Below are 26,798 nucleotides of genomic sequence, written 5' to 3'. Positions count from 1 at the left end.
GCATCATTTTCCTCGGCTCAAGCACAAGTGGCCGGGGGGAGGCTGTGAGGGGGTACATTTATTGTGGACTCATTCCCAGTAAAAATAGCCTCCTAACCCCCACCAAAAAAACAAAAAACAAAACCCTAGCCCCTATTTTGGCAATGCTCAACGAGTTCAGCAGATAAGAGAACTGCTACCTTTGGGGTCCTTTCATGCAGAAGATGAACTCTTATGCTTAGGTGGTAGGTAGAGCTTCCTACAAGAAAGCTCGAGTCCCTTTTGTTGTCCTGCTATGTGGAACCTGGAATTAAGCCTGTTTTAGAACCCTGAGCAACAAAAAAAAAAACAAAAGATAACCAAAACCGAACCAGTTGCCATTAAGTCAATTCTGACTCATGGCAACCCCATGTGTGTCAGAGTAGAACTGTGTTCCATAGGGTTTTTCAATGGCTGACCTTTCAGAAGTAATCTGCAGGCTTCACCCAGGGACACCCAAAAAGGACAGATAAAGATTAGGTAAGGGGGATATGGCTGGAGCTGGACTCAACAGGCTTTATAAGCTTTAGAGGCAGATGAGGATGGTCCAGAGGACAGTCCGTGGCTTAAATCTTACGGCTTTTCTGAGCCTGCCAGCAGCCATTTCACAGGTACCCATTAGGATCCCTTCTCTTTCACAGAAGCAGCTGAGCAGTGAATCGTTCACCTGAGGTCATCGTTTCTCAGTGGCTGAGCTGCAACCATCACCCAAGTCTTTCCTGCCACCCAGGATGGGACCTTCACCCCTGCTGGACAGGAAGCTGGGGGCCTCATTAATAGCACACACTGAGAGACTGAGGTAAAATGTCACCAACTTTAATAGACTCAGGTTGTGTCTGCCCAAGCAGACTGACTAGGGAATGCCTCAAAGACTTCAGCTTCTATAGTCCAACATGACCAGTTCTCTTGGATGAGTTCCTGCTTCTCCTTTCAAAGGCACCAGCTGGCTTAGGAGAACTGTACAATGGCTTTATTGTTTGTGCAATTCATTAGCAGAGACCCACTCCAGGGAGCTTCTGGACAAGGCAGACAGACTGCCACTGGACAGCCAGAAAGACATGGGGGCTCCCCCAACCTAACCTGGGTCAGCAAGAGCAGACAGACTTGGTACTTCAGAGTGATCCTTAATCTTTTTTTTGGGGGGGTGTCACATTGAGAATATATAAAAGCTATAGACCTAGTCCCACACCTCAAAAAAAATTCACGTGCCCCACCTTTTACACACAACTTCAGGGAGTTCACAAGTTAAAAAAAAAAAAATCAGTAAAGAGCTCTTGCTCTAGTGCTTTTACTTGCCACTGTCTTCAATAAAGAGAAAACCCAGCAACCCCCTTCACTAGCTTCCTCCTCCCTCTTCCTGACAGCAGCCTCTGTGTTTAGCCAGACTCCACTGAATAGCATTATGAGGAAATTCTTGAAGGATTAGCTTCACAAGTCCCTCCATTTACAAAGTAGGCAGCTCTTCCTCTTCAGTTCTGGTGAACAGAGCAAAATTTTTGCCCTCTTGGTTTCTCCTCATTGGATTAGATGGTAATCGTGTCGTCTAGGCGTTTCCCAACCTTCCAGGGTACAGGCAAATCCAGTGTCCCTTCAGAATCTCTTCAAAGGCACCCGCATTCTTCCACTATCATGTCTTTGTGATGATCTAAAAGGACTCTGCCATTTTCCACATAGAGCATACTCAATGGCTTGGTCTTCACGGGGGCACAGCAGGTGGAAGGGACTCGGTGAGGCTGGTAATGTTTCAGCAGACTCTGTAAAAGGGAGGCGAGGAGGGTCAACTCACATGCCAATGGGTACAAAAATAGAAGAAAACTTCATAAAGGAATCAGCACACTAATACATCATCAACTTGGTCTAAAATAACTTTAGCTGCTTTTCTTTTAAACAGACTTTAGAAAGAATTCGAAAAGTTACATGTGTCTGGGTAGAGCTGTACCTAACTCATATGTTCTCCTATTTTCTAGTCTAGAGTGAATACCAATTTTAAAACCATTCCCAGAAACTCCCTGGTTTAGTTCCAGAAATATGAAGCTGAATAGGGAGTTATGAAGAAATTCTTGTGGGATTTGCTTTGTTGCCCAGAGAAGGGCAAATGAAGTCAACAGGAGAAAAGTAACAATCCCCTTGGCATTTTGGAGCTGGGCCGTGCCCCTGAGGTCTAACATCTCCTCTCCAGGTCAGTGTCAGAGCTGGTGATTGGGACCGTCTGGATTTCTATGGTTCCATTTAATCATTCTGCAAGTGGGTTGGTGAGGTGAGTTGAGGCTCAGAAGGGCCTTTGCCCAGGACAGGGCCTCTAAGGACGCTGACCGCGACCTGCGCTTCCCTTGCATGAGCTTAGCTCACATGGTCATGCTCCCCAGAGTCTCTGAACCCAGCCTGAGGCTGGGCGTAGAGGATGGACTGCAGGGACAAGAGATGCTCATCCCAGGCTTCACAATTAAAATAAATAAAAACATTTGGTTCCATATGACCTCTGTGGGAAGATCAAAACCACTTATAACATCAGGGCCACCATGAGGGGCCCTATTCTCTCTCCTCTCCACCTCATTCTCCTTCCTAACTCCACCCATCCTTCTGCTCCTCTCCCTCCACCACCTCCTAGACCTTAGGCTGGTCAGTGGCACCTGGTGGCAGCCTCTAGCCTTGTCTACTCCTGTGAAATGGGTGGCTAACTCCTGTTGTAAGCAGCAAAATTACAGTGGCTAGAACAGTACCATCCCAACCATGGTGCCATAAACATGGCCACCATTTCAAGAGACTCCTAGTAATGATAACAACCTCAAACATGCCTATTACCTGGCAGCCATTATACATGCCTTATGCACATCACCTCATTTAACCCTACAACATCCTATGAAATATGGCATGGCCATCTCCATTTTACAGGTGGGGAAACTGAGGCTCAGAAAAGTGAGCAACTCAATATCGCAGAGCTAGTAAGTAGGAGTCAAACCCAGGCCTGCTTCTCCCCAAATCTCAGATTCTGAACTTCCTTCCTAGCATGTGAGGGCCAAGGAGGACCTGAGACCCTCTAGTTCAGCCCCCTAATTTTACAAAAGGAAAAAGGCTCAGGGAAGCAGTGTGCTCAAGGCTACACAACAGGATGTGACTGTAGGTTCTCTGAGAATGTTGTGATTGGTCATCTCTATATCCCTAGTACCTGCGCAGGACTGGCACATTGTAGATGCTCAGATAACTATGAATGAACACAGTGATTTAATAGCAAAGCTGAGGTCGTTTTCCCCCTGATCCAGCAGTATGGCCACTTCTTGCCCCCTGTCCCTTTGCCTTGGCATCACACCTGGATGTATGCATGGTTGGTTGGATGAAACTCCTCCCCGACAGGGTTGGGACACTCGCCCTCGCAGCGATAGGCATTGTACTGCTTGGGGTAGATGATCCAGGAGCCCCATCCGATCTGGTTGAAGTCCACCTGGAACTTGACCTTCCGACACAGTTGGCTTCCGTCCGGCAAGTGATGTCGACGCTGCCGCCTGCTTCTCTCCCGGGACAGCTGTCCCTCCTGGGCCCGCCAGGAGCTCTCAGCCTCCCACAGCAACGTGGAGCCACCAAGCCGCCTGTGCTCCTGGGAGAGGTTGGAGTAGAGCATGAGAAGCACGTCAGTGACGGGTGGTTTTGGGGGCCGCTGCCAACACTCTCCAGCCTGCCTGGACATCTGTTTCTCCAGCTCCCTGGGATGCTTCAGCCACTTGGAGAGTGGCCTGGTCACCTCCAGGACCATGCTGCCCGAGGAGAAGGTGACCTGGGATGGAGTGACAGTGAACAGGTCCATTTGAAGACGCTCCTGGCAGCCAGTTGGGTCCCGTTCTGTGTCCAGCTTTGGCTGGTGGAAAATCTCGATGGAGAGCGGGGCCTTGGAGGGAAGGTCCACAGGGCTGGACAGCTGTAGCCGGAGCTCAGCCCATTCCAGATCCTCTTCTTGGCTCAGGAAGGAGAAGTCAAAAGCAAAGGTCCATTTCTGCCCCTCCACCTCCACATCTAGGTGGGAGAAAAGCAGGAAAGAAGGTGAATTGAGGGGGGTCCCCCAACCTCAAAAATCATAACTCACGTTCAAGCCCTTATGATATTATTCCTCATGCCAACCTTACAAGTCATACTGTTACTGAGTCCATTTTAGAGATGAGGAAACTGAGGCTCAGAAGAGGTTTAATTACCTGCCCAAGGTATCATTCTTGGGAGCTGGCAGAGTCAAGAGTCAAACCTGGATCTGCCTAACTCCAAAGCCCAAACTCCAAATCACTGTCACGCCACTTCCCCTCAAAGACACTCTGCTGCCAGAGATTGGTAAAAATATGATTTCCATCTCGCCCTCTCCACTCTCCCCTCACACACGTAGTCTAAGGCCAACCCTGAGCCTCGTGATGATTTCCATCTTGCCCTCCCCACTCTCCCCTACACATGTAGTCTAAGGCCAGCCCTGAACCTTCTAACCTAAACACTGGGCTTCCATGTACCCTGTGGAGCAAGTTACCTTCGCCAGGCTGTTTTCTCACTGGAAAGGGTGGCCTGGTTTCATAGGCATGTTGAAGTAGATACTCATATCATGGAAAGGCTCGGGTCTCTCAGGGAGGCATGGGCAGTAGATGTTAAAGACAACCACCTTCTCCCACACCAGTTTACGAGGGAGGTAGAAATGTAAGGAATGTTCTGGCAACCTTACAAATAGGTTTCTAAGTCATGCTAGGCATGACTTTGCACAGACCTCACAGTTTTCCACCCAGGGGTCTTCCCTGTGCACCCACGTGACACCCACCCCTTCCTGCCCAGGTCGTTCACACACACCTAACACTTATCTAGGGCAGACACCCAGCAATCACATAAATCTTCATCCCTGTCCCACTCACCCAAGAAAGCCAAACCCAAGCTTGATGAAAACGGGTGGGAAAGCACATTCCATTTATTTTAGTTCTGGACTAATTTGGTCCGATGTTTGGGAATAGCACATATTTATGGATTTTCAGGTCATGTAAAAGTGATATTTAAACGTTTTTCAAACCCAGTTTCCTCTTCTTTGCAATGGGCATAGTAATGCCCTACCCACCTCTGCATTATCACAAGGACCAAGGGAAATAAAGAAGTTTGAAGGTTTATTGCTAAATAAAACCCAGTAAAAACCAGTTGCCATCAAGTAGACTCCCAATCATGGCAACCCCACGTGTCGGAGTAGAATTGTGCTCCATAGGGTTTTCAGTGGGTGAGCTCGTTAACCATTTGCACTACTCAGGGACTCCTGCTAAATAAGAGGGTTTTCATTAGAAATAAAAAGGGCGTCTGGGACCCTTTTGTGATAGATCCTGGAGGTAGTGGTAGTCTCAGATTTAGGGCCACTCTGGGCAGACCGCACAGCATTTTATTTTTTCATTGTCTCACAGAGCATCTTTGGTCAGATCTTAAGTGAATTTCACTGGGAAATCTAGCCTGCATTATAAGGAGGCAATTCCCAGCTTCAGCCCCCTAGCAGCTCCTCCCAGACCAATCCAGCTACTCCTTTTCACTTAATTTCCACTTCCCTCCTAGCTAGTAACTCCAGGGGGAATAACGGCCCCTGACTAGCAACTCTTCCCAGAGGTGTGGGAAAGGAGGTGGCATTATCCGTTACCCTTTGGAGTACCACCTGGCCACCAGGAGATTAGCTGGGTCATTAGGTGCTGCTAAAGGTGGGACATGCAGCAAGTATCCGCAGATGGCCTTTCAGAGGCAGGCACTCCAGATCAAGGGGCTCCAGAATCTCACGGTGATGGTACAAGTTCTGGCTCTGCCACTTGCTAGCTGTTTGACATTGGGCAGGTTATTTTCCTTCTCTGGGCCTCAGTTTCTCTGTCTATAAAAGGGACAGGGAAGTAGTATCTACCTCACAGGGGCATTGTGAGGAATCACTGAGACATTGTTAGCTGCCTCCACTCAAGAGTAAACCCACGCACAGTGGAACAAAATGCTGCCAGGTCCTGCCGTCTTAATCTGGAAGCTGCGCTGAAACCTGTTGAGCTCCACAGCTGGGCATGAAGGTGCACTGGCCAGGAATCGAACCTGCATGGAAGGTGAGAATTCTACCACTGAACCAACACTGCCTCACATTAACTGAGATAAAGGAGGCATGTAAAGCACTTTGCCAACGCAACAACCGAAGTTTAATAAAAGCTGACTGTCACTGACACCTCCTTATTACTGCCCAGCTTCAAAAGTTAGAAGTGAAAGTGCCGGGCCAGGCAATGGTGGGCCTGGGCAGGGCAGAGAAGTCCTCTGTAACCAGGATAGGCAGCGTGCATGGAGGGGCAGGGAAAAGACTGCTCCTTCCACCTGGAAGTCTGTGATTCTATGACCTGTCTCCCTCTCCCCAGCCGAGGGCTCCCTTGGACACAGTGCTAACAGTTTCTCCTAGATCTAGCTGTGGTTCATCTTAGGAGTAAAACCTGTTGCTGTTGAGTTGATACTGAAGCCTGGCGACCTCATGTGTTACCCCACTAGAACTGAGCTCCGTGGGGCTTTCTTGGCTATACTCTTTATAGGAGATTGCCAGGCCTTTCTTTTGCAGTGCTGCTGGTTGGGTTTGAACTACCAACTTTCTGGTTAGCAGCCGAGAGCAAACCATTTGCACCACCCAGGGACCCATTTTAGGAGTAGGGGTTCCTAATCTTTTGCGGGTCACCAATGCCTGATACAAGCTAAGAATGCTCTCCCCCCAGAAAAAATGCATCCACCCACTTATACAACAAATGTGATTTTAGGGGTATGAGGAAGGGGTTCATGGACACCCTGAAATCCATCAATGCACTGAAGCAAATTTGGGCACATGGATCCTGGGGATACCTTGACCCACCTCCCAATTCAGAAGAAGGAAGTTCCTGGCCTCATGTGCTTGGGTTCCCTTCCCCTCACCTGACACCTCCTTCCCTTATCAGGGCAGTGAGGCTGAGGAAGAATTAGGGGCTCTGTAGAAAAGGGTAGGGGTATGACCCTGAGTGCCCCCCCCTACATTATTATAAATTATAGGAGTAATTACCATTAACTGCCTCCCAGGTGCCAAATGTTTTACAAGCATTGTCTCCTTAAATCCACCCCCACCCCCAGTGTTATCACCATTTTGCAGATGAGGTCATTTTCCTCAGGTGCCCAAGGTGAAGGTTAAATTAACTAGTTAAACAGTGACGGATGGAGAGGAAAATTCAATTTGATTCCAAGACCCATTTCACCCTGTGGGGGTGCAGCTTACAAATAAACCCAGTAGGGAGTAAGGAGCGGGTGTAGGTCACCCCTTCTCTGTCTTGCTGCAGCCAGGCTCTCCGCGCGGCTCTTCGTAAATGAAGCCGGAAGCAAGGAGGAAGCCAGAAAAGTTAAGGGTTTGAGAAACCAGAACCCAGTTTTCCAGACTCCCGGTCTGTCGAAGCACTGCACAAACCTTCGCGAATTTTCCGGGAGGAGGAAGTGAACTGGAAAAGCGGGCCTCCCGCCCCACTTGCCCTATTCCACCTCCGGCTGCTTTCTGGCGGAAAGGCCAGAGACCACCATCAACTTTCTCATTGTCCCGCCTTCAGGGTGTCCCCTGCCTGGGCTGGTCCCCAGATGACCCTTCCGGAGAGGGTCACCAGCCGTCCGACCCCAGACGCAGCGGGCAGGGGTGGTAGGAGTCCCCGCCCCCAGGCCACGAGGGGCCGGCGGGCGGCCGTCAGATCAGATTAACGGATGTGGATTGCGCACAGCCCCGGGGAGGGCCGTCTGGCCCCCGGAGGCAGGGGAGGCGCGGGCGACAGGGGTTGCCCAGGCGGCGGGATGTGGATTGCGCAAGGAAAGGGAGGCCCTGGGGCAGGACTCCCTCATCTCAGCACCCACCTGTACGCCCGCGCCGGGTGACCAGAACGAGCTGCCCGGTCCCCAAGGCAGCGGTACTCCCAGGTCACTACCGGCCCTGACACACACGCTCCAATCTAGGCCCCGAACCTAGTGTCACCCGGGACGTGGACACCTCCCCAGCCCGGGCTCGAGGACCCAAGGTTGCCTCAGTTCTCGATTTCGGAGCACCCCATCCCTAATTACCAATCCCCTACTCTAATCCCTGATGTTACACAGGCCTGAACTCTGGTTTCGAAGCACGCCTGCAGCCGGAGATACTCCTAACGTCAGGCCCCGGGACCCATTCACCTATACACACACACACATCCATACATACCTATGGAAACCCTGGTGGCACAGTGGTTAAGTGCTATGGCTGTTAACCAAAACGTCGGCAGTTCGAATCCACCAGCGGCTCCTTGGAAACTCTATGGGGCAGTTCTACTGTCCTATAGGGTTGCTATGAGTCGGAATCGACCCGAGAGCAACGGGTTTGGCTTTATACACACACACACACACACACAAGCGTTTTATGTACTTTGCCATCTAGCTCTATCAACAGTTTCATAAGGGAGGAACTACTACCCCTATTCTACAGGTGCGGAAACTGAGGCACCGGGAGGTTAAATAAAACCGCAGATAAGAATGACGCAATCAGGCTCCTACCCTAAAGCACTGCGCTCTATCTACCCCAAACCTAGACCCAGGACGCCAGAATCCACTCCCTACCTCGGCCATGGATCCCATCCCATCCACCAACCCTACGCCCCGAATCAATGCAGACGCTGAAACACCCCAGACCCTGTCACTGGACGCGCCCTACAAAGCGCAGTTGCACCCCTCGATGGCGGTGCCCCCACCACAGAGCTCAGCCCCCTGCCCGCTCCGGTGCAATTCCAAAATCCAGAGTCGGGCCGTAGCTGAAGGGCCCCAGGGTGTCCTGGGCCGTCGGGGCTGGAGTGGCGCAGCCTACCTTGCGCCTGCAGGCTACGGATGATGTCGGCCCGGAGCAGCGGGTCGCGGTAAAGTCTCAACATATACGCGAGAGGGGACGGCGACGAGGGCTGCCCCAGCGTAAGCAAGGGCAGGGTGGCCACCGTATCGGCGCCCGCCTGGAGCAGAGCCCACCAGGCGTGCAGGAGGAGCAACGACAGGCAGTGGGCGTGCATGGTGGGCTGGCCAGGCCTGGGAGCGGCGCCTCCGCCCCTTATATCCCGGGCCTCCGAAGCCGCCCCGCCCCGGTCCTGCCTCCCTCCCTGGAAGCTTTAAGATCACATGTCCCCCACCCCCCATGGGGGTGTGTGTGGAGAGGGACCACCTGCTGGAGGCGGGTGAGATCTGAGCCTGGTGCGGGGGAGGCCTGCAAAGCTGGGGGAGGCTTTAGGTCCTAGGACCGGTTCTGGGGCTCCTGGTTTGCCCGGTCTGGGCACTACAGCACCATGGCACCCTGCTACTTTAGGGACTAGAGACCTTGTTCTGAAACAGAGCAGGCTTTTCACTGGCTAACTCCCAGGTCAATATTGTGGCTTCCCTACCTCTGCCTCACCCGGGACCCCTGGCCCTTCCTCTCCCTCTGGACTCCTCATCTGGAGCAGGTAGGGCATGCTGGGGATGCTTTGCCCAGTCTGGCTGATTCAGCCTTCCCCCACACTGTCCAGATGGCCTCTGGAGCATCCCTAGCCTTACCTGTCTGGAGGGTCAGCCTTAGGAAAGACTGCATCCTGGGAGGATGCTGGACAAAGAAGATGAGCTCCAGGTGAAGGCCCACGGTCGGGACACAGTAACATGCTTCAATACTGAGGTGCTTTTTCAGGGAAGACGGGGCAGGAGTACTCAGGACTGTCTTTGCCATCTGAAAAGGGAAGTGTTCGCAGAAGCTGGAGCGCAGCTAACAGGGTGATCCTGGCCTCCAGATGTGAGAGTCTCCCTGAGATCAGGCCCTCCCCTTTCTCAGGTACACATCTCCCTGGGGATCTCAGGAAAAAGTTGTTGCTCGTGTTCTGCAATCCCTGCCAGATGTGGCAGGACCACAGGAGACGCGAGTCAAGACAACTAGCTTCCACCTCCCTGGGCCCCGGTTTCCTTATCTGCACAATACTGACAATAGTGAGCCTTGCCTACCTCCCTTCCAGGTACAAAATCAGGGCAGGGCTGGGATTACCTTTAAAGAAATGTAAATCTCTGCCTCAGTGTCAGGCTGATCTGTTTTCCTCAACATAAAAAAAAAAACCAACCCCATTGCCATTGGAGTCCATTCCTATAGGACAGAGTAGAACTGCCCCATCGGGTTTCCAAGGAGTGCCTGGTGGATTTGAACTGCTGACCTTTTGGTTAGCAGCCGAGCTCTTAACCACTGCCCCACCAGGGTTTCCTTCCTCAGTATAGGAGGGCTCTTTCTCTTCCTCCAGTCCCCCCACCCCCTGTGCCCTTTCCTGGCATAAAAAGCATATTGTTGTTGGGTGTCCTCCGGTCAGTTCTAACTCACAGCCCTGCAGGACGGAGTAGAACTGCCCCACAAGGTTTCCTAGGCTGATAATCTTTAGGGAGCAGCGGCCAGGTCTTTTCTTCCTTAGAGTGGCTAGTGGGTTCGAACCACCAACCTTTTGATTAGCAGCCCAGCACTTAACCAGTGCACCGCCAGGGCTCCTTAACAAGCACATTAGCAGCTGGCTAACACTCACTAAGCACTTACTATGTGCCAGGCACAGCGCTAAGTGCTTCACACACCAGACTTCTTTCATATTATGCTCCAGCTCAAAAGAACCACAGGCTCAGACCTGATCAGGTGTTAGAAAATGGAAAGAGGACCAGCAGGCTCAGCCAGGAGCCTCAGAACTGCGTCCCCCGTCCCCCGGGGGTAGGCTGTCACACCCAGCAGGAAGGGGCCTCCCCTAGGAATCCAGAGACCTGGTTGCAGTTCCATTGCCAGCCACAGGGGGCCTCGGATAATCTATTGCTCAGTTTACTGTTAGCTCCTTAAAGCTGGGACTGTCTTGTTCATCCTGCTCTCCCCATAACCCATATCATAGTTGGGACCCAAAAAAATCTTAGTCATGTAAATAGATCAGTGAATGGTACAGTTTCCGGACATACTGAAGATAAATAGTATCACCTGGGATGTTTGTTGGAAACGCTGGGGGTGTAGTGGTTAAGAGCTACGGCTGCTAACCAAAACATCGGCAGTTCAAATCCACCAGGCATTCCTTGGAAACCCTGTGGGGCACTTCCACTCTGTCCTGTAGGATTGCTATGAGTCAGAATTCACTCGACGGCAATGGGTTTGTTTTTTGGGGAGATGTTTGTTAAACTATTGATTCTTGAGTCCCAACCCAGACCTTCAGAATTAGAATTTGGAGACAGGGCTTGGGAATCTATATATTTAACAAGTACCCCAGCGACCCTTATCAGACAGCTTTGGGAACCTGGGTGTCCTAGGGTTCTAGCCGAAGTTTCTAAAGCACCTCTCTGACTCAGTTTCCTCATTTGTAAAATGGCTGGAATGGTTGCACAACACGATGAACGTAATTAATGTCACAGAATTGTACATGTGAAAAATGTTGAAATGGCAAATGTTTTGTTACATTTATATTTACCACTATAAAAAACAAGCAGACTTGTCTGAGGGTACCTCCTCCCATGCAGATGAAATGAAGGTAAAAATGCTGTGCAAGCTCTCAGACGTTATGTAATTATAAAACATTATGTAAAAACAAATTGCCCTCAAGTTGATTCTGACTCATGATGACCCCATGTGTGTCAGTGTAGAACTGTGCTCCATAGATTTGCAATGGCTGGTTTTTTGGAAGTCGATCACCAGGCCTTTCTTCTGAGGTGCCTCTGGGTAGGCTTGAACTGCTAACCTTTCGGTTAGCGGCTGAGCAAGATAACTGTTCTTGCTACCCAGGGACTCCAAGCATTATGTGTGTGGTATTGTCATGGATGCTCCAAGCTTGTCATCTGACTTCCCCAGCCTGGGGGCTTGCTGGCTGGAGGGCTCAGCCTTGTGAGCCTCAGCCCCCAGCATCCCTCACCTAGATTATGCCCATATAAGTAAAACAATGATAGATTGTTAGTGCTATGGGAGCCCCTGACAAGGACAGGGGACCAAGAATGGCAGCACAAGGGCAGTGCAGACCGCTTTAGAGAGTCAGCCTGGGTGGGGTCAACTCTGAAACTCAGATCTCTGGAACAGTCAGGTCTCCTAGAATCCAGGTGATCTCTGTTTAAACAGAGCAGCCTGTCCACCAAGATTGACTGGGCGGGGAGTGGGGTGAGGGGGACAAAAAAGATGATAAGTCTACTTTCCATACTGGACCAGAAGCTTCTCGAGATTAAGGATAAAGTTTTATTCACCCTATGTACCTTGCAATACATGGCACATAGTAGGTGCTCAATAAATGTTTGTTACATTGAAACAAATGATAATAACAATAGCTAACATTTATTGAGTACCTAATGCACCAGACACTCTGCTAATCACTGCATTGAGTGCACCATCATCCCACTTCAGAGATGAAGAAACAGAGGCTTAGAGGAATAATAAGGTGCCTAGCTCAAGGCCATGGATTTACAAGTGGAAACCGAGTGTGTGCAGGGCAGGTCAGCTTGTCACCCGAGACCCGTGCTTTTGGCTCCTATTGCTTCCCCGTAGACGAGGGGGTGAAAATGTGTCTTGTACTAAGACTTTAACACTCTCAAATAAGTCTTGCCTTTCCCAGGGTCCGGCAGCTGGCAGACAGAGCTCGTTTCTGATGTGTATTGGCCCAGAGCTGAGCGGGGGCCTGGAATGGCTCTCTGACTACAACAATGACGGTCTGACAGAGCCTGTCCATCTCTGGAGAATCCTGGAAGAACCCGAATCTCTGTAGCATCTTCGGGACAGAGACTAATAGTTGTCTTTTTCACATTCTAGGGACATTAGTTAGTCCAGGATCTGCTTCCTGTAAGAAGGTCCAGAAGTGCCCTCTTCCCAAGGGGAATAGCACCTTCCAGCTTCCCCTGCCCCAGACAGACTGACCGACAGATTACCTGACCTGGGAGATAACCTTTGAGGGCCATCCCAGCTGGCTGGAGAGTGGGGAGCAAAGTCCCTCGCAGTTCTTGACTGCTTTCGATGGGGCCATTTGGGACCCCCCTTTGACACGAGCAACGTCATGTGGTTGAGTGCTTGGACCCTGAGGTCAGGCCGCTGGGGATCCTTCCCCCTCACTTACCACCTGTGTATATTCCATCTAGAAGTTTCTGCTTCCTCAGCTATAAAATGTAGATAAATCATAGTATTCTACTTGATAGGAGTGTTGTAAGTAGTAAATGTGTGTGGGAAGCGTAGTGCGTGTAGCATGTAGCATTCATTTATTCATTCATAAGCAAACCTACTTATCTAGTGGGTCTATGGCAGTTTCACTCAATGGTATCTACAGAGAGCTGGTTCTCAGGGAGTCAAGGAAGAAAGGCATTTCAATTGTGCACACATTTCATGAGCATTTCCTACTGGCCAGGCATCACGCTGGCTGCCTTCCCATACATTTTAGCTTATGTAATCCTATTCACCCCTACGGAAGCTCTGTGGGGTTTGCAAGGCATTTCAGAGATGAGGAGACTCAGGTGCAGAGAAATGAAAAAAACAGAAGCTTTGAGAGGGCGGAGGGCATCTGCCTTCTCATATCCCTCTAGTACCTAGCATGGGGGCATTGGTGGTAGAAATCTCACCTCTATACAGGAGACCGGGTTTGATTCTTGACCAAGGCACCTCATGTGCAGCCATCACCCATCTGTCAGTGGAGATTGTGTGTTGATACAGTGCTGAAGAGGTTTCAGCGGAGTTCCAGATTAAGATGGACTAGGAAGAAAGGCCTGGCAATCTACTTCTGAAAATCAGCTAATGAAAACCCTACGGATCATAACAGTCCGATCCACAGCCAATCATGAGGATGGCACAGAACTGGGCAGTGTTTTGGTCCCCTGTGCGTGGCGTCGCTATGAGTTGGGGGCTGACTTGATGGCAGCTAACTCTACCAAAAGCCACTGCCTAGCACAGTGCCTGACACGTAGCTGTCAATAAGTGTTTGCCAAGTGATTGGACAAACTCCATAGTCCTGAAGCAGGCTCCTAACCCACCTTGCTTTTCACATTCTCTTTCCTCTGTCTACAGCCTCCTGCCATTTCTCCCCCTGGTAAACTCTGACTCATCTATCAAGACGCAGCTTAAAAGTCACCTCCTCTACAAGCCTGTCACTGCTCCCCCCGCAGTTCAGCAGAGCCCTATTCTAAGTAAAGCTTCCTTGAAAAGCTGTCCACACTAGCTTGGGTGACCACCACAGACCGTGAGCTCCTTGGAAGCAGAGACGACTCCCTAGTCATTTCTCTCTGGAGCCCCAGCCCCTGTTTCCTAACCAGCTGCTGCTTGCTGTGATCTGCAGCCCCAGTGAATGAATCTGATCATGTAAATGGTAAAGGCGGGTCTAAGCAAAGGCTCATTGCTTCCACCCTCAGTACTACCCTTTCTGCTACCCTGCATGCCAGTCTTTCAGGCTGGCACCCAGAGGTGAGAGGTACCATCTCACCTCAGCTGGAACTTTCCACCAGGAAGCCTGGGCCCTGTTTGCTCTGTGTTTTTCAAAGCGCTGGCACTCAGTGAGCACTTGGCAAATGGAGGCTGCAAACCGCGCCTGCAGCCAGCCTTGGCTGATAGCAATGTTTTGTCTGCCCCCGCCCTCGTCCCCACAGTGTTTTGAAAAGATTTTATTTAAGTTGCCAACAATGAACATTCTTGAGATTTTGTATAACTTTTTTTTGCTTCATTTGAGAAATGGAAAGGTCTGGCCCTCATTTGAATGTGGCAAATGTTCCCAAAAGCTAAACAGTAACTATTTCCTTTAGGCAGGGTCTGTTCTCTAAAATGTGCCACAGTCCCCATCACGCCTTAATTTATTACATCCAATTTTCAGGCCTTAAACACAAATGAGTTTGAGACCCCTGCTCTATGTTGGATGGGAGAAAGGCACTGTAGAATCAGTTGGGAAATGCAGACTTGGGAGTGTTTGAGTGGGGCCCACCTCATTGTACTTGTTGCATAGGAGCTAACTCATGCATTATGGGTACCTGGGTGGTACAAACAGTTAATGCACTCAGCCACTAACCAAAACGTTGGAAGTTTGAATCCACCCAGAGGTGCCTCGGAAGAAAGACCTGGTGATCTACTTATGAAAAATCAGCCGTTGAAAACCTTATGGAGCACAGTTCTACTCTGACACAACAGTTTTACTCTGAGTCAACTCGATGGCAGCTGGTTCTTATGGGTACCTGGCCCAGGCTGGACGAGATAGAAATAATCTATCATTTAATAAGTGCTTGCCACAATGTGCTTGCATGATTTAATTTTACCCCTCCTGTGAATCCTAAAGGAAACCCTGGTGGCATAGTGGTTAAGAGCTACAGCTGCTAACCAAAAGGTGGGCAGTTTGAATCCACCAGGTGCTCCTTGGAAACTCTATGGGGCAGTTCTACTCTGTCCTATAGGGTCACTATGAGTCAGAATCAACTTGACCGCAATGGGTTTGGTTTTGGGTTTATCGATCCTAAGAAGCAGATTGAATATTTACTTCCATGTTACAGGTGAGGAAACTGAGGCTTAGAGAGATGAGGCAGCTTGCCCAATGTGGAGCAACTGGCAAGTGGTAAAGCTGTGATAGACCCTGAGTCATTTTGACTTCAGAACCCAGACCAGACACTCCCATGTCCTGACATAGCCATTGCTCAGAGAGGCCTTTTCCGACTTATCCCATTTAATTGACCTCCTGTACTCTGTCATATCACCCTGCTCATTTCCTCTATGGCACTTCCACAATTGGAAGCTAACTTGTTTTGTTTAGTACTGTTTATTTATCTTTTTGTCTGTCCCCCCTCCCCAGCACTGGAATATAAGCCAGATCCCCTGTCTGTCCAGTTTACCACCATATCCTCAGTGTTTAGCTCCGATCTTAACACATGCAGGTTAATAAATATTTGTTGAATGAATGAATGAATACATTTAACCCAGTCCCTGGACCAGACGACACAGAGGTAAGAAAGCAAGGATTGTGGAGACACTTCTTGGTCCTGTGGCCACCAAAAGGCCATAAGCCCCTGGGGTCACCAGCATCCTCTGGTTTCAAGGCTTTCTACCTCATTCTCTCAAGCACATGCTGGGGTACACAGTAGGTACTCAATAAATGCTAGGTGTCTTGACATCAATAAGATAACTCTGTCTTAGTGCTCCTGATTCCTTAGGAACATGATCCATGCTGTTGTGCCTTCTATGTGTTCACTTATACCGCCCCCTACCTCCAATCTCTCCCATGACCCTTGCTGGAGCTGTGTGGCCGAAGCAAGGATAGTATCATCCTCAAGTGGGTGACTGGCTCAACATCATACAGTGATAGAGTGATATAGGCCAGGGGCCTCTGACTCTGAATTTCAAGCTGCCTCTAGCTCCTATGGCTGGGCTCTTCTCCCAGGCCCCCTGGGTGGAGCCCAAGCCCCAACTTGCTCAGCTTCCCACAGGGTCAGGAGGTGAAGGCTCAGCCCGCTCTGGGAACCCTGCGGAATGAGAGGGTCTTGTGAAACAAACAAAGAGACCACCAGGAGGATGCCCTCTCCCTCTGCCCCAGCAGCTTCTCAGAGATTCCCACAGCCCAGCCATATTTGCCCCTTGCCTCCCACCTCCCCGTTTCCTCTCCACCAGGGGTCACTGGTGCTGAAGTTGAACTGGAGTTTAATGACTCAATTGAGCCTGGGGCTGAGAGGGGCTGTGTGTGTGTGTGTGTGTGTGTGTGTGCGCGCGCGCGCGCGCGCACACGCGTGCACTCATGAGCACAGAGGCAAGTGTGCTGGCTGCTGACTGTGCTAAGAGATTTACATGCAGTGCTCAATGTCTCCCAAAGTTGCTTGATCATAATCATCATGAAGGGCTCTTACAAAAAATAAAGGATATTCCCTTAGGGGGCACTGAATTTCCATTAATAGTGGTGGAATAATTTGGAAAGGGATACTGGTTATGGCTGCACATCATGAATGTAATCAGTGTCACTCAATTGTACATGTAAAATTTCTTGAAATGGCAAATGTTTTGTTATATATATTTTTACCACAATAAAAAAAAATTAAAAAGACAATTATCCTTATCTATTAGAGACGTATATAAAATATTTACAAGTGAAATGAAAAGATGTTTGGGATTTGCTTGAAAGTACTCTCTCTTTCCAACCCAAAATGTGGGAGTTGGGAGGGAAGGAGGAAGGCAACAGATAAATCAAAATTGGCAAAATATTCCTAAAAAGGATATAATAAAATTAACAGGGTCATATACTGCTGCTGACATTGTATTAAATGATTTTTAAATATTTCCGAAAAAAGGATGTCCCAAAGTCTTAGTGCACTTTTTACTGCAATTTTAAGCTTTAATAACTTCAGAAGTGTAAAACGAACTTCAGAAGTAAAAAGTTTCTATAAAATTTCTGTATAGAAATTTACAAAAAATTCTTTGAAATCTTAATTATTTAATTTTTTACACTTATTTAGTTTCATGAATTTTAAATAATACATTTTTGTTTCTGTCAACATTTGTCATCTTGGAAAAAAAATTGCAATTAAAACTGTATTATTCAAAATTCAAAACAACCCAAATGTCCATCAGCAGGTGAATGGAAAAACAAATTGTGATCTATCCAGACATTGGAATATTACTTGACAATAAAAATAAATGAACGACTGATACATGAAACAAGGATGGCGCTCAAAATAATGATGTTGTGTTAAAGAAGCCTGGCAAAAAATCGTACATACTGTATGATTTCATTTATATGAAGTTCTAGAAAATGCAAACTAATGTAAAGAGACAGAAAGCAGATCAGTGGTTGCCTGGGGGGAGAGGGAGAGGTTACAAAGGGACCCGAAGAAGCTGTTGGGGTAATAAACATGCTCACTATCTTGATTTTGGTGATGGTTGTATACATATGTCAAAGCTTACTGAATGCACCCTTTAAATATTTGCAGTTATTCAAATAAAAAATAGTGAGGTATATCAATTATACCTCAATAAGGCTGCAAAGGAGCCCTGGTGGCGCAGTGGTTAAGAGCTTAGCTTCTAACCAAAAAGGTCAGCAGTTGGAATCCACCAGCCTCTCCTTGAAAACCCTATGGGGCAGTTCTACTCTGTCCTGTAAGGTCACTATGAGTTGACTCGATGTCAACGAGGTTTTTTGTTGTTGTTGTTAAAGCTGTAAAAATTAATTTAAATATAATAAATGTTTAAAAACATAAAATTGTTATTCAAAATTCATAAAGCTAAATAAATATGAGACATTTAAATAAACTTCGAAGTTCTTTGTAAGTTTGTAGTATTTATACTTACGAAATAGAACTATACTTAATAGGATATTCTTCTATTAAAGCTTAAAATGCACCAAGACCTTGGGGACACCCTGTATATTTAGACTCAGTGGATCTGGGTTGAGACCCAGGAATCTATATTTTTAGCAGTCCCCTACCCCCACCCTTCCAGAGAGTCTTATGATTATGATTAGGTAACAGTAGGAAACACAGCATAATCTCTCTCTCTCTCTGGCTTTCAACAAACCCATTAGGAAGGTGTTTCTGTCATCTTTTTAAATATGAGGGCTCTGAGGCTCAGAGAGGCTGAGTGACTTGCCCAAAGTCACACAGTTAACAGCAGTGCTGGGATTGAGGCCCAGTCAGACTGACTCTAAAGCCTGCACTTGGGGGTACCTTGGGGACGTAGAGGGATGGCTTGCATCCTCCAAATCCCCAGCCCTGTGTCCTGTTGGCCACCGACCACAGGGCTCGCAGGATCCCCAGGCTGGTGCACCCCCACTCACATCAAAGGGCCCCACACTTCAAAGGCAGCTTGGGAGAGATGCACATACCAGGCTGGGTATGCAGGGAAGCCTGGGAGAGCTAATACGATTAACCCAATGGGGCAGGAAGTGTTTTCAGTGAGCAGATAATTCACTGGAAATGACTTGAATACATTCTCACCCACCACCCACCCTTGGAACCTCTGGGCACCTGGGAATTGGGGGTGAGGTGGGGGCTGGGCCAAGTGTGTGTCCATTTCATAGACAGAAAACCCTGAAGCCAGCCGTTCCCAATTTCGTGCCAGTCATAGTGTTCTGTGCTTTAGATATGTGCCCCCTTTTTATCCTGAAACCAGGTACAGAGCTACCATGTTGCACAGCTCCAAGGAGCAACTTTCACATTGTATTTCTACAGGATAACCAAAAACCCCAAACCTGTTGACATCGAGTCCATTCCGACTCATAACGACTCTATAGGACAGAGTAGAACTGCCCCATAGGGTCTCCAAGGAGAAGCTGGTGGATTCGAACTGCTGACTTTTTGGTTAGCAGCCATAACTCTTAAGCAGTATGCCAGCAGGGTTCTAGATTCTATAGGACAGGTATAATTATTCCCAGTTTACTGATGAGAAAACCGAGGCTTGGATTGCTTAAGTACCTTCCCAGGGTCAAATTGGTACTAAGTGACTGAGCTGGAACTGGAGCCCAAATCTTTTTTTCACTCTAACCCCCACTCTCCATTTGTCATTCAGCAGGGGGCAAAACAGGTAAGACCCCAGGGTTCCCTTGTGGACCTTTCCCTTAACTTTGGCCATGAGGGGTAGCAGGCCCAGGGGGTAGCTCTGTGCCTGTGCCCATCTGCCCACTTGTCACACACACTCATCTTTGGGGAATGGGGATGGGGCAATCCAAGGCTGACATAATGTCCTTATGATTCCAGATGTTATAAAACCACAAGGGCCACCCCCTCTATCCCTCAGCTTCCATATCCATCCCACTATATCCCAATCATTTTCCTACCAGCCCACACCCCAAACACTCCCCTGACAAAAGCTGCTGTTTCAGAGCCAGAGAGGACAGGGATTATGAAGTCTGAGGGTGGCCCCAAGGTCTAGACCACCTCCTCCCAGCTCCAGTCTTAGCCACACTGGCTTCTTTCTCAGGGGAGACCCAGCCCAACCTCCTTCCTGGCCTACACTCGGCTCCCAGGATCCTTGCCCTCCCACTCCACCCTCAGCTCCATTTTTTTGTCCTCTCTGCAGACTGGGCCCCTTCGAATTGGTTTCCCCGCTGGTAAGATCTAAGATCACAGGACACTTTCTCCATCTGGAACTGCACCAGGTCCTAGGCTGCCCTGGCAGGGTTGGAGGGGCTAGCAACAGAAATTTGGAAAGACTTGCCTTGGTGGGAAAATCAGGAGCCCTAGTGGTACAGTGGTTAAGTGCTTGGCTGCTAACCAAAAGGCTGGCAGTTCAAACCCCCCAGCTGCTCCATGGGAGAAAGATGTGTCAGTTTGCTTCCGTAAAGATTACAGCCTTGGAAACCTTATGGGGCAGTTCTATTCTGTCCTATAAAGTCGCTATGAGTCGGAATCCACTTGATGGCTGTCATGGATTGAATTGTGCCCCCCAAAATATCTGTCAACTTGGCTAGGTCATGATTCCCAGTCTTGTATGATTGATTTCCCCATGTGTTGTAAATCCTATCATTATGATATAATAAGATGGATTGGGGCAGTTATATTGACGAGGTCTACAAGATTAGATAGTGTCTTAAGCCTATCTCTTTTGAGGTATAAAAGAGGGAAGTGAGCAGAGAAACATGGGGACCTCATACCACCAAGAAAGCAGTGCTGGGAGCAGAGCACGTCCTTTGGACCTGAGGTTCCTGTGCTGAGATGCTTCCAGACCAAGGGAAGACTGATGCATCATAAGACCTTCCTCCAGAGCCGACAGAAAGAGAAAGCCTTCCCCTGGAGCTGATGCCCTGAATTTGGACTTGCAGCCTGCTAGACTGTGAGAGAATAAATATCTTCGTTAAAATCCATCCACTTGTGGTATTTCTGTTATAGCAGCACTAAAGACAATGGCAATTTTTTTTTTCCAGGTTTGGTGGGAAAATCCTCCTTGTTGGGGAAGTCCAGCCAAGGTAACTCCCTGAAGGGAGGTGTGTGTTTGTCTGTTTGTTTAAATTAGTACTAGTTAGGCCTGTGGAGGAGATGGGACCTGGGACACCTAGGTCCTCCTCGCAGTTCCATCCACACCGGCATGTGAACTTGGCGGAGCCACCTGGCCTGGTCAAGCCTCAGTTTCCACATCTGGGTTGACCCCCAGTCCTGTCCCTGCTTTGGTTATCCTGAGCTTGGCTGTCTGAGACCAGTGGGTAGAAATGTTTCCTAAACCATCAAGTCCTGGGCAAACGAGCTCTGCACCTTCTTCCCCTCTAATCACTCCACTCGGTGATGAAATGCAACCAATTATTTGCCTTAGATAGATCTTATGTGTTGTGCTTTTCTGAGTACAAAGTTAATGCACGTTCACTGTAGAAAATTTGGAGACTACATAACAGTTCACAGAAGAAGAGAAACCCCTCCTTATAACCCCATGATCTAGATGCAACCATGGTTAACATTTTGGGTACAGCCTCCCTGTTTCCCCCCATTGGGTGTTTTTGTGCCCCTGTATCTTTTACTCAGAAGAATCACACCGTGTGAACTGTTCTGTAAACTGCTTTTTTCATGTAGCCTGAACATATTTCCAGGCCAGTAAGCATCGTCTCTACGCCATTTGAAAATAAATGTTGCTTATTCTTAAGGCCTCCTCCTCCAGGAAGCCAGCCTCAATTTCCCTAGCCCAAGCAGCCCCTCTCTCAGGCCCCTTACACCCTGCCCTCTATCACCCACCCCCTCTTAGACTGTCAGCTTCCGGGGGGCAGAAACCTCCTCTGGACTCCGGAACTCCGTGCCCTGTGTATACGATGTTGTTACTGGTAGCCCTTGAGTTGATTTCGACTCATAGCAACCTGCCCCATAGGGTTTTCTAGGCTGTAATCTTTATGAGAGCAGATCACCAGGCTTTTCTCCCACAGAGCCTCTCGGTGGGTTCGAACCCACCGACCTTTCAGTTAGTAGCTGAGCACTTAACCGTTGCACCGCCGGTGCTCCTTGTGCATACAATAGGTGCTCAATAAATGAGGCTGAAAAGGGTACTTTTCTTAACAGAGAGCTTGCTTTCCTCAGGAAGCTTGAGTGCCGTCACGGGAAGATGGCCGAAGCTAGGTAAAGAGCCCTGGACTTGAGGTCAAAGTTGTGCCCTCTCGGCAGTGCCTGCCTGCTCTGGCTTTGCTTTCTTGTTTGCAGAGACGGGGCTGTGGGCCCTTCCCGCTTAACGGAATGTGTGTGGGGCGGCGCCCAGTCCCGCTCGCCGCGCCTGGCACAGCGCCTGGCACGCCGAGGCCCGGCGGAGGTTTGCGGAACGGCAGGACTCAGTCCCCGGAGGTGGGCGCCTGGCCGGGGGCGGAGGCCCGGCGCCAGTCCCGTGGGAAAGCGCGCGCAGGGCGACAGAGCGAGGCGACGCGAGCAGAGCCGGCTACGGAGCGAGAGACCGGAGGGTCGGAGGCGGCGGTGAGTGTCCCCGGGCCGGGCGAGGGCGTTGTCGCGGGTGCCCAGCGCGGCGGAGGCGCCCCCCCTCCCCAGCCCCGGCCTGAGCGCGCTGCCCGTGGTGCCCGCAGTGTCTGCGGCGCCAACGACTTGGCGACGCTCCGCGGGCAGCTTCCGGGCCCTGCGGGTCCCGCCGTGGGGTCCTAAACACGAGCCCAGCGAAGCCGGGCCTCTCTGAGATGGGCCCGCAGATTGGGGCGGGGTGGGGATTACCCAGGGCTCTGCAGTCAGCTGAATATGCCCCATCCCACCTGTCCCACCCCCTCTCAGCGCCTCAGTGGTCCCAAATGGCGAGGAGAGGTGGGGTGAGCCGGCTTCCTAAACTGTGGAGGGCAAGCAGATGTGGGGGCAGGGGGAGAAGTTACAGCTCAGGCCCAGCTTCAGAACCCCGCCTTGCGCCATGTAGGGCCCTGAGGGGATGAGAGGGTGGGCAGGAGAGACGCGGTGGGTCACACACACCACCACCGACTTTCTTGCAAATCCCCAATGCTTCGGAAAGGTGGAGGTGGGGTGTGTTACTGAGCCCCTGGACTCAGAAAGAGGGGGAGGCTTTTCTCCCTCCATCCCCGCCTCCCCTCAGGGGAGCCCAGTTTACACTAACCTCTGGGCAGTTCATCCAGCCTTCACCGGGAGCCAGAGCTGGGTAAACACTTTGCCCGGTTATCTCATTTAGGGCTCAAACAAGTGGGTTCTGTTACTGCTCCCACTTTACAGAAGAGGAACCCGATCAGGGAGGTGATGTCACCTGCTCAAGGTCACAGTAGCCAGAGGTGGCGTTACTCTGAGGCTAATGAAGCTCAAGCTTCAGCCTGCCAAGGTCCCTGTACTGAATTTTGTAATCTTTTCCTTAAGAAGTTTCCTCCCTCAGCAGTGTAAGTCTCAAGCCCCACAAAAAGTGGATCCTTCCCCCGTGGTGGTACCCTGGTCTGTCTACGGACTCTGCCATTCTGCACAGGGTTGGGGTGGGGGATAGTTGGGCTGGGCAGCGCAGGCCTGGCAGGGAGGGCACCCAGACCCAGTCAAGCCCACATGACCTTAGCCCGACTCTTGGCTTCCCGCGACTCCGAACAGCCTGGCACACACACACACCATGCCTTTTGCCTGCTGTGGAAGGAAGCAGCCCAGGCAGAGCTCTGGTGTGACCTCAGGCTCCTCTCCAGGCTCAATTTCCCTCATCTGAGGAAGGGGTGGTCTTTACAGGGGTGACTGCAGAAACCGGGGTGAAGGTGGAGAGAGAAGAAGAAAGAGGCTGCAGCCCTGGCTAAGTCCTCCCATTCCTCTCCCTTGACCCCCCCTCCCCCACTGAACTCTTCCCATCAGTGGACATTACCTGGTCCCCCATCTTTACACCACCCCACCCCACATCCCCTTCCATCTGCTGTGTCTTCTTCTCAGCCAAGCTGTTGATGGTGCTGTCTCCTCACGCTCCCTCCCTGGCCTTCTTCACCCCAATTCTGTGTGCCTCCGCCACCCCCCACTGCCCCATGGAATCTGGCTTGGGTTGCTGGTGACTTGGTGTCACCAAATTAGTTCTAGTCCTGCTTGGCCTCACAGCAGCCTTTGACATGGTGGAAATGCTCACTTACCCCTTGGCTTTCAGGCCACCATGCTTCCCTCCCAGCTCCCTGGCCGCTCTTGCTCAGTCCTCTTAGCTTCCACTGCTTTGGTCCCCCATGCATGATGGAGTTCCTCAGGCTCCACCTCGTCTGCTCTCCTCCCCTCCTGCACCATCTTCTTGGAGGGTCTCACCCATCCTGAGGCCATCAAACCCATGTGGATGGTGATGATGAATCTACCCCAGACTACTCCTCTGAGCTCAGGACTCCTACATCCACCTGCCCACCTGGGCATCTCTTCAAGCTCTTTTCTTCCAAGGCTGGAGTCTTATCTGCTCCTTCCCCAGTGTTCCCACTTCAGTCAAACACCCACCTTACTGAAGCCAGACATCCTGATCCTTTCCTCCCCACAACATCCCAACATCCGATCCAATACCAGCCCTGTTGATCCTTTTTCTAAAACAGTTCTCTAGAATCCATCGGTTCCTTTCCATCTCGTCAGTCACTGCCCTGTTCCAAGCCACCATTGCCTCTCGCCTGGACAGCTGCAATTACCTCCTCATTGGCCTCCCTGCCTCCACCCTGGCCACCTACCATCCATTCCTGCTTTGGTAGATTGGATTGCATCACTCCCCTCATTAAAACGCTTCGACACAAAAGAACAAATACCGTATGATCCCACCTATGTGAAATATCTAGAGTAGGGAAATGCATAGAGACCAAAGTTACCTGAGGTCAGTGGGAGGGGGAGATGGGGGTTATTATTTAAGGAAACAGACAGTAGTGAATGTTGTGCAACATGGTGAACATAATTAATGTCACTGAATTGTACACATAAAAATGGTTGAAATGGCAAATGTTTTGTTATATATATTTTACATATATGTGGTTAACGTGCTCAGCTGATAACCGGAGGGTTGGAAGTTTGAGTCCACCCAGAGGTTCCTCAAAAGGAAGGCTTGGCGAAAAATCAGCCATTGAAAACCCTATGGAGCACAGAGTTACTCTGACACACGTGGGGTTGCCGTGAGTTAGAGTCAACTAGGTAACAACCGGTTATACATAATATATGAGTACGTATATTACAATAAAACAAAGAAACGGACCAAAAAAAAAAAAAAAAACCCCTTCAATGTTTCTCATTGCCCTTAGGATAAAATACCCCTGGCCTGCGTGCCTTCTTTTGGTTCTGGAATTTGACATGGTAGCTCACTCCTCAGGGCCTTTGTGCTTGCCTTTCTCCCACTCATTGCCTGGCAAACACCCATCCAGCCTTTGAGTCTTAGCTTAAGTACGACTACCTCAGAGAAGCCTCTTCCCCCTGTACCCATCTAAAGATGACTCCCTCTCACACTCCCTCAGAGCACCCCTTCAGCTCCCTTATTGTCAGCTGTAATTTCATCATCATTTGTATGGCTTTTGATTAATGTGTCCCTGGGTGGTGCAAACAGCTAAAGCGCTTGGTTAACCAGAGGTGCCTTGGAAGAAAGGCCTGGCTATCTACTTCCAAAAAATCAGCCTTTGAAAGCCTATGGAGCATTGTGCTACTCTGACACACATGGGGTCTTGATGAGTCGGAGTCGAGTCGATGGCAACTGACTGGTTATTGGTTAATGTAGACTGTGAACTCCAGGAGGGTAGTCTGGTTTACCATCTGTGTTGCTCTGCACCCCCGGCTCCCTGAACGGTGCCAAGCACACAGTGGGCACCCAGGAAATTTGGGTTGTGAGGGTCAGGAATGGAGGCTAGCTGCAGAGGCTGTCCTGCTGCAATCTGTCCAGTAGGTGGTATCATAGTGCTGCAGAGCTTTGCCTCCGGAGCTGCGCATCCACCTCAGTTCTCGCATTGGAGAACAGCTCCTGCCCCAAGTGCTCAAGTGGAGGATGCAACTGGCCGGTGAGGGAGCCAGGCTGCCCTCTTTGCCTTCCTGTCTCAGAGAGCCCTCTGCCCTTCTCTTGCTTCTTTGAGACTTACAACTCTGCATCGTGATTATTTATCTGCATCTCCTGCTGGGGACTGCTGGCTGCTTGAAGCCTTTCGTTTTCCTCACTGCCTGTGCAGAGCTCAGAAGAATAAATGGCCGAGTGGAGTGACTCAGTCCCATGCGGAGGCTGTGCGCCTGGTGGTTAACGTTAGGGTTTTGGAGTCCTAGTGCCTGGGTTCTAATCCTGACTGTTGCTTACTAGGTGTGAGACTTTAGGCAAGTCACATAACAACTGTGTGCCTTAGTTTCCTCATCTGTAAAGTGGAAATAGTGCCTGCCTCATGGGGTTATTGTGAGAATACAATGGGGAAATATATGAAAAGTATTTAGAATGGTGCCTGGCATGTAATAAATACTCAGTAAGTGATGGCTTTTATTTTACTTTATTATTGAACCATCCTTTATCTACCCCTTACAGGTACCCCCAAGTCCAGCTCGGGGAGAGATTGCCCACTGGGGCACCAGGCCCGATTGCACATGCTTGTAAATGACTCGCACAGGTACATGTGCGTGCACACACTCAAGAGAAAGTGCAAGGACAACACACGACTCTCCCAGCTGCAGCTCAGGCCAAGCTCTCTGGCTTTGCAGAAGGGGGTGACATCCTGCCAAGATGCAAGCCTCCCTGCCGCCCAGATGTTTGGCTGGCTTGGGCAGCCATGGCCACATCCAGAGCCTGCCATGGGCTCCTGGCACGGGGAACTGGGAGGCAGAGCCAGCTGCTCACTTCTGGGCGTTCCCCCAGCCCTGAGCGGACACATGTCCCTTGTGCCCATTCCTCACACTCCGCTACGATGGTCTGGCATGGCCTTTCTCCTCTACTGCACGGTCAACTCCCTGGGAGTCCAGATTGCACCTGGTGCATAGTAGGCCTC

The 26,798-nt window shown here is 50.0% G+C and overlaps 1 protein-coding gene across 1 annotated transcript; it reads right to left on the bottom strand.

Moving 5' to 3' along the window:
• Positions 1–1,454: 1,454 nt before the first annotated feature.
• On the bottom strand, positions 1,455–9,041 carry NODAL (nodal growth differentiation factor). The gene is made up of 3 exons (XM_004386368.1): positions 8,846–9,041; positions 3,326–4,023; positions 1,455–1,772 (listed from the first exon to the last, which is right to left on the bottom strand). The coding sequence occupies exons 1-3, from the start codon at positions 9,039–9,041 to the stop codon at positions 1,620–1,622; spliced, it is 1,047 nt and encodes a 348-aa protein (XP_004386425.1). The 3' UTR covers positions 1,455–1,619.
• Positions 9,042–26,798: the final 17,757 nt, after the last annotated feature.

The sequence above is a fragment of the Trichechus manatus genome, unplaced genomic scaffold (genome assembly GCF_000243295.1).
Source record: "Trichechus manatus latirostris isolate Lorelei unplaced genomic scaffold, TriManLat1.0 scaffold00163, whole genome shotgun sequence".
NCBI classification, from domain to species: Eukaryota; Metazoa; Chordata; class Mammalia; order Sirenia; family Trichechidae; genus Trichechus; species Trichechus manatus.
Note: the sequence above shows the minus strand (reverse complement) of the source record. Positions and strands in the feature narration are given on the sequence as shown.